The 13,091-nt window shown below is 42.0% G+C and overlaps 1 protein-coding gene across 1 annotated transcript in view; it reads right to left on the reverse strand.

Moving 5' to 3' along the window:
- LOC149171324 (vesicle-fusing ATPase-like) overlaps positions 1-13,091 on the reverse strand; it is a 492,059-nt gene that overhangs the window by 109,389 nt on the left and 369,579 nt on the right. The window contains exons 13-14 of the mRNA XM_089424048.1: positions 12,034-12,244; positions 11,672-11,803 (exon numbers count right to left, since the gene is read on the reverse strand). Coding sequence (XP_089280174.1) covers positions 11,672-11,803; positions 12,034-12,244 — 343 coding nt within the window. The remainder of the gene's footprint in view (positions 1-11,671; positions 11,804-12,033; positions 12,245-13,091) is intronic.

The following is a 13,091-nucleotide window of genomic DNA, read 5'->3' on the forward strand; positions in this document are numbered from 1 at the left end:
CAACCGCATCTCCAGGAGGGAGGTGGGGAGATTTGGAGATGTAGTTCGAAAGAGCTACAGATGGGCAGGATCCTTGAGGAGCCCACCGTTAAGATCAATTCCTTGCTATAGGAGCCCAGATCAGAAGTAGCAGGATGGACTAGTGTCGGATAGTGCAGAGGAGTGTCAGAGAGACAGTTGCAGTGGCTAGGAGCACTAGAGACTGAGCAGTGTAGAGCAAAGTTGGCAACAATGTAGATGGCACAGAGAAGTAGTCAGCAGCAGCGCAGTGGATTCAGAGGGCCAGCGCAGAGACTAGTAGCAGTTAGGCTCTAGCATTCACATGGCATCATACTGAACACAGTTAGTTCAGTAATTTGGGATGTTTTTCTGTCGCTGATGGAGTAGCAACAACAATTTTCATTGTAGTGGATGTTGGCAGTGGCAGTGCCAGCAGCAGCACGGATGCACAAATTCAGAGGGAGTTGCAGTATGGATGCAGTTTTGACAGTGGCGGGGTCAGCAATAGTATAGATGCAGCATTTGTGCAGTGGTTGGTGGACAGCATGCCAGACATCAACAACGCAAAGGGAGATGATACAGAACAGAGTGATCCTTCAGTAGGTTGCATTGCTAGAGCACATTCCTCGCTAAGAGGGAGTGTTGATTTTTGGTAGCATCAGAGGTGCTCTAAGTCTCAAATTTTGCAGAGGCTTAGGCACATGTATTCCAAAGAACCCAGAAAGTGTTTCATGAAATTCCACCCAAAAACAGTTGTATTAAAATAATTAATTATTTTTAAAGGGCCCCTAAGTCTAAACTTGGGAAATAAAATAATTAAAGGGTATTAATATAAACTATGGGTGTAACTTCTAGAAGAAGATGAGGATCAAGCAAAAATGATCTTAGCCATTGATTAGCTTCTAATCAAGGCCGTTGAATATCAATGAGGAGATTATTTAAGGAGGCTTGAGGGTCACTTGGAAAAACACACAGAGAGTTCAGAAGTTAGATTTTCTGAAACAGAGCAGTTGCCGTGAGATTTTCGATAGTTCGTTGTTGCAGTGAGGGGCAGGGATAGTTGGGTTGGAGTATCTTCTCCAGGACACAGGATACGCAACAAAGAGAGGCAGAGAGACACCAGAAGGGTTGACATTGGGCCAGAAGGGCCCACGGAGAGCTGACACAGAGCCAGGAGGGCTCACGCAGAAGCAGTGCAATCTTCCAGTGCAGAGGTCTGAAATCTGCCGGGGAGTTGAGATTTCTGAGGTGGGAGGGTTGGAAACTACTCCAGAGGGCAAACGTTTCCTAGTTGGGCTGACACAAAGCCTATTGAGGCTGATGCGGGGCCAACACAGAGATAGCCAGGGACAGTCAGTTCAGTTGCCGGAACAGCCGAAATTGCCAGGTAGAGTGAGGTAATCTCACTGATTTTTTCTGCCAGTTTATTTTCTCTGTAATTGGATTGTCGGAAGGGCATCCAGAGTTGTATTCAAAAACTACTACATAATAATAAAAACCCTCAAAGTTGCCGCAATGGTTTTCCCGCATTGGGTTTTTCCGGGGACATTTGTCCAAAAAATATTGTGTCACTTGTGCATCTTTCTCTATTTGTTTTGTTCTTGTTTTAGGGAAATTAATTAAGTGAAGGTTGCAGTGTGTTAGCTCTCGGAAACAGTAAATAATTTGTTTTAGTATTTAACAGATAGGAGAAGTTTAATCAGTTGTTGCAATAGGTGATTCGGGTTGGATTCTCGAATTTTCACAAGAATGAGATGATCTTTAGATCAACCTTGCACCTCTTGGAAAGAGGAATCCAATAAAAATATCATCTCCATCATATGAGTTGTCCAAGGTGGAGTTTGGCCTCAGTAGTAAGCCTGGCAGTGGAAGCAAAGGATTCTTCATAGTCTATTCCTTCCTTTTGTGAGAAACCCCTTGCGACGAATCTAGCTTTGTATTTGTCTATGCTTTCATCAACGACATGTTTGATTTTGTAAATCCATTTGGAGGTGACAACTGATTTGTCACTTGGTATAGGAACGATTTCCCAAACCCCATTCTTCATGATGGATTGATATTCTTCTTGCATCGCCTTCTTCCATTCTTCTTAATGAACGGCTTCTTCAAAGGTAGTTGGTTCAACTTCTATTAATTTTGACATATATGTTGCATACCTTGAATATCTCTTTGGTCTTTTGCTTTCTCTAAAAGATCCTTTAGTTGATGCATGTCCTTCGGCGTCTTCAAGTATAGCTTTTAACCAATGTGGCCTCTTCTTTGTTTCAGGAATGATTATAGGCTCACTTGGTCCTTCTTCTTCTTCTTCTTGGTTTGTAGTTGTCTTGTCATGATGCTCTTCTTCTTTAGATAACAATACATCTTCTTCATCGGATTCGATTGGTATATCCTTGGATCTTTTGTAGTCATGGTTTTCATCAAATATAACATCTCCGCTAACTTCGATTTGTCTTCCTTCCTTGATGTAGATTCTATAAGCCTTTGATGAAAGGCTATAGCCAACGAAGATTCTTTTTATGCTTGTAGAGTCCAACTTCTTTCGCTTGTCTTTTGGAACATGGATGTATGCGAGACACCCAAAGATTCGAAGATGGTCTACACATGGCTTCTTCCCTGTGAATGCTTCTTCTAGTGTCATATTATCAAGGATTCTATAAATGCTTCTATTTTGTATATATACTGTTGTCATTGTTGCTTCTCCCCATAGAAATTTTGGTAGATCTTGATCAAATATCATAGTTCATATGCATTCTTCAATGGTTCTACTCTTCTTTTCTACAACTCCATTATGCTCGGTGTTGTAGGGAAAAATAAGCTCCCTCTTAATACCTACTTCTTTACAATATGCAATCAATTCTTTTGAAGTGTATTCCCTTCCATTGTCGGATCTCAAAGTCTTTATCTTTCTTTCGGTTAAGGTCTCAACTTCGGATCTAAATTCCTTGAAATTTTCAAATATTTTGTACTTTGTCTTGAGAAGATAGAGCCATGTCTTTCTAGAGTGATCATCAATTAAAGTCACATAGTAAAGATGGCCTCCAAGAGATTTATTAGACATTGGCCCACACACATCGAAATGGATGAGGTCTAATATCTCCTTAGACCTTGTATCACTGCTTGTAAAAGGTTTCCTAGTGTTCTTTCCCAAAGCACACCCCTTGCATATTCCTTCATGATCTTCCTTGATGTTGGGGATGCCCTTTACCATTTGATTAAAAGAGGGTATTATCTTGTAATGTATATACCCATATCTTCTATGCCATAGTTCGATAGGGTTAATCTCCATGTAAACTAGGGATTGAGGAGATGGTGTTATAACTCTATATAGTCTTCCTTCATGAACTCCAATAACCTTTGCCTTTTCAATACTTGAATCTGTTCCCCAAACCAAAACTTTACCATCTACAAGGCAACCTTATCTCCTTTATCTTCTAAACAAGAAATGGAAAGTAAATACTTTTTGATACCTAGAAAATAGAGTATGTTGTTGAGGTGTAGCTTTGCTCCACTTTCTAGCTTCAATGATGTAGATCCAAGGCCCTTGACTGCATAATTGTTGTTGTCTCCTAGCTCCATTGCATGTGATGATGACTCCCTTGATAAAATATGAAGTTGTGCACTTTCTCCTATCATATGTCTTGAGGCTCGACTATCAATGATCCAGGTGTTGTCATCATCAAGAGTACTTGTAAGTGCAGCCAAGAATCATTCACTCTTGACTCTCCTAGACAGATTGTAGATGATCCTTCCAATCTTGCAACTTGCATGATATGGATGTTGAATTTTCTAAGTCTATCCGTTAAAAAATTAATCTGTATTCTGCTGGTTTATTTCTTGTACTTGTAAATTCTAAACAAGTTATTTAAAACATTTAAATACCGAAATAAACACAATAGAGTCACAACATCTACTAATCAACCACTGAAAGAAAACAAGCACACAAGTGACACCGTTATTTTTGGACAAATGTCCCTGGAAAAACCCAATGTGGGAAAACCGGTGTAGTTATTCTGAGGGTATATTATTATGTAGTTTTTCCTTGAGTACAACTGGGTGCCTAACTGGCTCACTTGACAGAGAAAAAATACACGGCAGCAATACCTCTATATTCGGAAACAGGTATTCAGAAAACTTGTCCCGCGAAACCCTCTTTGGCAACTCTGAAGCTCAGCGCTGGCCCTTCTGGCCTCTGGGTCAGCCTCTTGCATCAGCCTCAGGACCCTCTGCGTCTGCCCTCTAAGGCACTGCGCAGCCTCTAGGACCCTCTGCGTCACTCTAGCAGCCTCTGTGTGGATGATGCAGTCCCTCTGGCCTCTGCGCTGTCTCTACTGCGCTTTGCGTGGTCTGAACTGACTGTTGCTCTCACTCTCTCTGCTTCTGCGTTGGTCTCCCAGTACTGTCTATGCCTCTCTGTCTCGCACTCACTGCTCCTCGCTGCTAATCACTGATTCAACTTTGCTTAGCAACCCCGCTCTAGCAAAATGAATGACTGATCACTCGGGTGTGTCCTCCAACTGACCCTTAATCCTCCTCTTATACTTTTCTTGTTGGTCCTTCAACGACTGAGATTAAATCTCTAATAAACGGCTAAGATTAGATTTGGCTTGATCCTTATCCTTTGGAACATTCTAACCCAGTTTTATATTAATACCCATTAATACTTTATTTTTCCTAAGTTTAGACTTAGGAACTCCATTAAAAATATTAATTATTTTAATATCTCCCAAACCGGTTAGAATCTGTCCAAACCCTTTCTGGGTCTTGGAGATCTCATGCGCTTTAGCCTCCACCAATTTTCATGGCTAGAGCACATCCGATGCTACCCCAAATCAACACTCCCTCTTAGCGAGGACTGTGCTCTAGTAATACTCCTCATTGAGCATCACTCAGATTATCTGGCACCGGTACCTGTGTTGATGCTAGGCCTCCCCGCCCAACATCTTCTGCACTGTTGCATCCTGTACTGCTGCCCATGGCCCTGCCACTACCACTGCTACATCCGTACGACAGCTCCCTCTGCATTCGCGTTGTTGCTGGTCCATTCTCCCAACACTGCATCTGCACTGCATCCCCCTCTCATCATGCTGCATCATGCTACTACATACTACTACTGCACTGCAACTCAGTTACTGAGAAGTAAGTAACTGATCCACCCAACTTCTGACATCCCTATCAAGCTAGAAACACTCCTGATGCTGAAGCTCCCTCTGTCGCTAACAAGTGCTCCCTCTATTGATCTCTGCACTGCTGCAACAACTCCCTGCATCTCACACCATTGCACACCTCTTTATGCCATCCTGCACTGGTGCAACACTCCTGTGCCTCTCGCATTGTTGCAACCTACTAGCCTCGCACTGCCCGAGGACTCCTACACTGTAGCACCCTCTGCCACTTCATCTGCATCGTCTCTACCCACATCTGCCAGTCTTGCTAATCTCTCTTCGGGGCTCCCGTAGCAAGGTATAATCCAAGAGGTTGGGTACCTTAAGGATCCTGCCCCTCATCGCCTGTAGTCCTCCTGACTACAGCTCGATGTCTCCCCACTTCTCCTCAAGTGGCACATGAGCACCCATGGCACAGTCGTCATCCTCCTCGACTACTTTCTCCGCCTTCGTTGGTGCTGCCTTTGAGTCAGAAGCCTCTCCCTTACTCTTCTTCCTCAGACACTGGTTCGCATAATGACCCAGTTCCCACAGTGGAAGCACTTGACCTTGGAGAGGTCCTTCTTCCTCTTCTCCTGCTTTCCTGCAGATGCTAGAGTTGCATCCTCTTCCTCTTCCTTTTTGATCTAGACTCCTTTGCTGCTACCTCCCGTCTTGGTTAGTCGTCTGATCTCTTCTTGGCGAAGAGCCACCCACAGTTCTTCCCAATCTGGAAGACTCACCCTACCCAGTATGCTCTAGACATATATCTCCCACTCCTCGAAGACTGCGTTAAGTGTGGTCCTTACCATCAACTCCTGATCCAACGTGGCCCCTATAGAAGTCAATTGGTCCCAGATCTCCTGCAACCTGCTGAAGTGATCTATTTGCTCTCCCTTCTGCATCTGGTATGACCTTAACTGATTCTCAAGGAGCATCTTCCTCTGCACGGAAGTATGTTGGTACAACGTCTTCAACGTGTCCCACATCTCCTTTGTCGTTTCCTTCTCGGCAATATGTTGGACCACATGATCCTTGACCCCATCAAGGATGATGCATTTTGCCTTGGCCATTGCCTCCTCGTACCTCTCATTAGCTACCGGATCAACTGGGATAGCCATTACTCTGAAGGCAAAGCCCTTGATGCGATGTCTGTCTAGAATGGATAGGATCCTGGCCTTCCAGAACACAAAGTTGGACGCTATGTCCAACCTATCCTGATCCCTCAGCCCATTCATGGCCATCTCTCTGCTCTTCTCTGTTGACTCGTCCGATTCTCTCTACTTCATGCCTAGAAGTTCTCGGTTCGACTCCTGCTGAGTCTCTCTACTTCCCGTCTAGAAGTTTTCGGTTTGACTTGTCCGAGTCTCTCTACTTCCCGTCTGGAAGTTCTCTTCTGGACTCCCTCTGAGCCTTGATTTCCCTCCTAGAAATCCTTTTGCCAACCGTCAAATTGCCCCTCTCCGATCGTTTGTGCAACTGCAACACTCATTCGAAATCCTTGGCTAGAAATCTGCCTCGGCAGCAACTCCCTCTACCTTGGTCTTTCCCTGTTAGGTATTGTTCTGACCACAGTACTCCACCAGCTTCGCTCCCGCAAACTGCCCACAACTTCATTCGTCCCAGCAACTGAAGGACTGAGCCTCTAGGCTCTGCGCAATCCCGACACCGACAAAACAGCTCCCTCAGCCAACTGCGTCAACCCTCCTGGCCTTTGTGTGGCTCTGCATGAGCCTGTTTCTACCCTCCTCAACCTCTGCATTGTCCCTCTCTAGCCTAGACTGATGACGCAGTCCCTCTGCGTCAACCCTTCCTCTGTCACTTCTGCAAGGATCAATTATTGTCACTCGAGAGAGCTGATTCTGCTGCAAATGCTCTGCTTCAATTGATGCCTTTAGCTCTCCTGTGATCTGCAATCACGCTGATACCATATTGAATTTTATAAGTCTATCCGTTAGAAAATTAATCTATATTCTGCTGGTTTATTTCTTCTACTTGTAAATTCTGAACTAGTTATTTAAAACATTTAAATACCGAAATAAACACAATACAGTCATAACATCTATAGATCAACAACTGAAAGAAAACAAGCACACAAGTGACACTGTTATTTTTGGACAAATGTCCTCGGAAAAACCCAACGCGGGAAAACCGGTGTAGCGATTCGAGGGTATATTATTATGCAGTATTTCCATGAGTACAACTGGGTGCCTAACCGGTTCACCCGATCGAGAAAAAATACACGACAGCAATACCTCTATATTCGGAAACAGGTATTTAGAAAACCTGTCCCAGGAAACCCTCTCCGACGACTCTGAAGCTCAGTGCTGGCCCTTCTAGCCTCTGCGTCAGCCCCAAGACCCTCTGAGGCACTACGCAACCTCTGGGACCCTTCGCGTCACTCCAGCAACCTTTGCGTGGATGACGTAGTCCCTCTGGCCTCTACGCTATCTCTGTTAGGCTCTACGTGGCCTGAACTGGCTACTGCTCTCGCTCTCTCTGCTTCCGCGCTGGTCTCTCAGTACTGTCTCTGCCTCTCTGTCTCGTACTCACTGCCCCTTGCTGTTGATCGCTGATTCAACTTTGCTTAGCAACCCCGCTCTAGCAAAATGAATAACTGATCACTCGGGTGTGTTTTCCAACTGACCCTCAAGCCTCTTATACTTTTCTCATTGGTCCTTCAACAACCGATATTAAATCTCTAATCAATGGCTAAGATTAGATTTGGCTTGATCCTTATCCTTTGGAACATTCTAACCCAGTTTTATATTAATACCCATTAATATTTTATTTTTTAAGTTTAGACTTAGGAACTCCATTAAAAATATTAATTATTTTAATATCTCCCAAATCGGTTAGAATCTGCCCAAACCCTTTCTGGGTCTTGGGGATCTCATGTGCTTTAGCCTCTCCACCAATTTTCATGACTAGAGCACATCCGATGCTACCCCAAATCAACAATGGAGACCCATCTTCAAATAACTTGTCATAGAGGGAGTAACCTTTTCTTCCAAGACTACGTTTCCCTTCTTCAAGTGATTGCCAACAAAGTGATCTTCAACCTTCTTCTACCTTAGCTCTGACACCATTTTTAGAAATCAATGCTTATAGGAATTAGAGTTTGATTCCTCTTTCTTGATAATTACTTGTGAATTATGTTGGCTTCTTTTAGTTCTTTATTAGTTTATCTTTCATCAAGCAACTACCAAATTATATGTATATGAAGACCACAAGAGACACAAGATGTAGGCACTCAGCTAGGGCAAAACTCCTTCAAGGGGAAAACCCAACCCAACTCTTCCATTAGTAGATTCAAATCAAGATGAGACAATCCAAGACCCTTTAGGCCTAGAGAAAGACCTCCTCCAATCACCAAGTCAACCCCTCTCTTCAATAGATGATCCCTGTCAAAGTCTCCTAGTGACAACTTCCCAGTAGCAGCTTCAATCCAAAATTTTGGCCCCCAGCTCCAAAATTTAGTGTGAAAATTCCTTAAACCGGAATCCCTACTGCAGCGATTGATGACATTTCACCTATTTGTTAAATTCCTTTAAACAACTTACTTGTAGTTTCCTACGGAAAATATAGAAATACATACACTGCAGCCTTCACTTAATTAAATTATATGCGGAAACAATAAATTACACAAGAAAATAAAACATAATAACACTGTTATTTTTGGACAAATGTCCCCGGAAAAAAACCCAATGTGGGAAAACCAGTGCAACATCTCTGAGGGTTTTATTATTATGTAGTTGGAAATATGAATACAACTTCTGAATGCCTTCCCGGCAATCCAGTTACAAAGAATATCATTGACAGAGAGATCTGTGAGATTACCTCACACTATCACTATAAATCTTGGCTGATCCAGTTTCTGAATCACTGCCCCTGGCTACCTTTGGCTACCTCTGCACAGTGTCAGCGTCAGCCCATAGTCAACCCTTCTGGGAACAGCGTCACTCCTCCAACTAATCAATCTGTTGCCCAGGAACTTTGATTTATGCCTCCTGGTGTCACACCCCAACTTCCACCTCAGAAATCGATCTCCCCAGCAAATTTTCGGATTTCCTTTTGGCTTCTGCACTGCCTTCGCATGGGCCTGCGTAGATCTGCACCAGCCCCTCTAGCTCTACATTGCCACTGCTGGATCTCCCTTTGTCTTCTCTACTGAGTATTCTCCGACCAAGAAAGATTTCCCTTCGGATACTATCCCTGCCCCTCACTGCAAAAGCTCACTTTGAATCTCTCTCCGGTGGTTGCTCTGCTTCAGAAATTCGATCTTCTAAACTCCCTCGTATATTTTCCAAATAACCCTCAAGCCTCCTTGACATTCAACGGCCCAGATTAGAAGCTAATCAATGGCTAAGATCATTTTTACTTGATCCTCATCTTCTTCAAGAAGTTACACCCACAGTTAGATTAATACCCATTAATTATTTTAATTTTTCAAGTTTAGACTTAGGGTCCCATTAAAAATAATTAATTATTTTACTAAAATTGTCTCCGGGTGGAATTTCCCAAAATGCTTTCTGGGTTTTTTGGGATTCATGTGCCTGAGCCTCCTTGCAAAATTTGAGACTTAGAGCACATCCGATGCTACCAGAAATCAATATTTCGGCCCTGTAGTAGTCTCAGAATTTCAGCCCCAGCTAATGCCCAAAAACTTCACAGGTGTGAGAGATATATAGCCCAAAAACTCGAATTAGGTCTTCCTGGCTTCTTTCTTCCTTCTCCAGCTTCTTCGCTCTCTTTTTCTGCTTCTCTTTCTTGTAGATCAAACATGTTGAGTGAGTGATCCAAATAGGTCGAACTACCTCTCTATATATAGAATTTTTGGTGGGTCGAATTTCCCTAATGTAGGTCGACTTCACGGGGACAGGGTCGACTTGGTGTGGAAGTGACAAATAAGCTTTTTGACTCAAAAATAATTCTTTTTACATGATACAAAAGCCCAAAAAGGGCTATTAAATGTCAATGACTCTAATGACTCAATACAAAACCTAGAAGCCTTCAATGGAGGCTTTGACCTAGAAAACATTGAACCAAGCATGAAACCCATGCTTTAATAATAATAAAATTCCTTTTGACAAGTACAATTATGAAGACCAATACTAATTACATTCTTCAACAAATCTGAGTGCATGCACAAGGGAATCCCAACCTAATTCAAATTAGTTCTACCTCTTGAAGAGTCTATACATGATATTCATATTCAACAATAACAATATATCAGATTTTCATATCATGTCTCCTGTGTAATTCGAATTGCCTCTTTAGTTAGTCAATTTTCTTAGCAATTTTTTTCTCTCCTCTTGTTTTGCAGTAGCTAGTCTAGTAACTTTTCGCACAGATTTTGAGCTTGTGTTTAAAATTCTACAATACATTCATCATGACTTGCTACGACTTAAAGGGATAAAACCAAAGCCATAAAAATGCCAGTTACAAGAAAATCCTTCTCGCTGCTTGGAAAATCTACAGCTACAGGATGCCTTCCATGGCCCGCCTTCTCTTTTTGTATGTTAGAGAAAGCTTGCACAATGAGGAATCACTACTTCAAAAATAGCATAGATACTGGTTCTATCTTAAGAAGATTCTTTTTCCAAAGAGAGCATTGATTCAGAATCATAGTTGAAAATATCACCACCTCTTCCAAGTACTCCCTAATAAAACTCTGCTTGGCCTTGCTGCCGAACCAAGCTAATTTTGTACCAAGTCTCACTCTCTGTCAATGAGTCCAACATTGCCAAAAGTGAATCAGCCTCACAAGTAGTTGCAGATCAGACACTGACTCACAGGTAACTTACGTATTATTCCCTTCCCAGCGAGTCCATCTCCCACGCAGATTGAAAAACTCATCAGCATCACATATATATCCCAAAAAGGAAAAGAAATATCCTTTTGAGTGATTTTGCTACTGAGTTTTTCCCAATTTATTACTAAGTATGAATTGAACTCTTGCATTCCTAAGCCATTTGTTGAGCTGAGTTCTCCAACATTGAGAAAGAAAACCATCACTCCTATCCAAAGCAGTTTTTTCCAGAGAGATAATATCCATCATATAAATCCCAAAAAGAAAAATATAATCTCTTATTGAATGATTTTGCTACTGAGATTTTCCTGATTTATTACTAAGTATGAATTGAACTATTGCATTCCTGTGCCATTTTCTGAGCCGGGTTTTCCAACATTGATAAGGACAACCATCACCCCAATCCAAAGCTTTACTACTATCTAAAGCAGTAACTTTTCCAGAGGGAGATTCCTGCCTTGTCTACAAGAAAACAGTTAGATTGTCCCAGATGATCTGTACCAGGTAGAATTTACTAAAATTCTCAGTAGCATCCTTTAAATTTTAGACAGACAAGTCACGTAAGTTGGAATGCAATGGGGACGCTTGCCTTAAATTTCACTGCCAAAACCTAAAAGATACATCAGGCTTGCATCTCATAGTGACGATCATGTACACAGCTCATTTTTAAGTATAACTTAAAAAATTAAAGGACATACTGGGAATGTACTGCCAATACCTGCCCGAAGGCCCTTCAAGAAGACAAGTCATGAGAGGACTTCCTTTGCTCCATTTCACTTGCTCCACTAATAACATTGCTCTCTCATATATGTGTTTGTGCCTCTCGCCACAATCAACCATACCATTCAATCTGCATAATCAAAAGAAGTTACTACTAGTGAGACAAAATAATAAGTAATCCTATTTTACTGCAACTACACAACTAATAGAAAGCAAAGCAGATAACAACAGCAATGTGATCGCTCTTGATTTTTTCCTTGATCTAGCCACAAATTTAGAAGTGACAGATCTTCTCAGAAGACAACCAAGCATACCTTACAATCATCCCAAATACTGTCCTAAAAATATGACTGATCTAACCTGCATCTCTCGAGATTGTCTGTGGCTGCTCCAAATGCCGCCTTTACTTCTTGAAGTGCACATAAGAAATCATCCATGGTTACCTTTATATTATCTTCATCTAAAGGTTTAGTAAGATCATCATGGTTGATTTGTCTGTTCAAGGCAAAAGAGACTGCACTTTTCACCACACCTTCAATTTCAGCTCCACTGAAGTTTTTTGTCCGTGCAGCTGCAAGAAATTCAAGAAAATTTTGAGACATCTACAGAAGTAGCAGTTTATATAAAACTTGAAGTGTATCAACAAGTCAATAACATAGCATAAGGATGGTATAAAATTTCCCACAAACAGATCTCAGCATACAACTCAAAAGTCAAACAGATTATCACATTCTTATACATAAAAGGGGACACAAAAGAGATCATCCCCACTAAATTTGCACAGAAATCTTTTATAACAGCAGCATGTATACATCTACAAGAAGCCATTGTGGCCCAATTAAGGCTCTGAAGAAGACTAACATGTGCCAGAAATGGAAACCATACTGACTTGACAAGGTTCATGTGCAAAGAATAAAATCTAGAGCCTAGAACACCAAAAAAAAAATCACATTGACAATCTCTTCACGTTATCTGCTCTTTTCATTAAGCAATAGTCTAGAACAATACTGGCCTGAACTGGCTACTTTGGGACAAAAACCGATCCAGTTCAAACCAGCCTGGTTCAAGAAACTAGTACAGACCCCATGAGGGGTGATTTGATTCAGACCCCTTACCCACCATTTTGTGGGTGATATCCCTAGGAGAAATTTTTTCTCCAAGATGGTTCTCAGTTGGCAACCAGCAACCCCTTGCAGCCACCAACTAGCTCGTTGTGCCACTTCTTTGCCACCTGAGCCAGCCATGTGGATCCTCACCCATCTGTCATGATCGTATGTTTGAAGGTGGGTCTCCCGAACCTTAAGGTATGCCTTGTCATTTGGTAATTGAGTATTTTAATTTGCTTACCATGGACACTTCTAGGCATGGATTAATAGGGGTATCCGATGAAAAGAATGGGCTATGTTAGGTCTCTATAA

The sequence above is a fragment of the Pinus tabuliformis genome, chromosome 4_2 (genome assembly GCF_031772625.1).
Source record: "Pinus tabuliformis cultivar Carrire ecotype Pingquan chromosome 4_2, CPIR1, whole genome shotgun sequence".
Lineage (NCBI taxonomy): Eukaryota > Viridiplantae > Streptophyta > Pinopsida > Pinales > Pinaceae > Pinus > Pinus tabuliformis.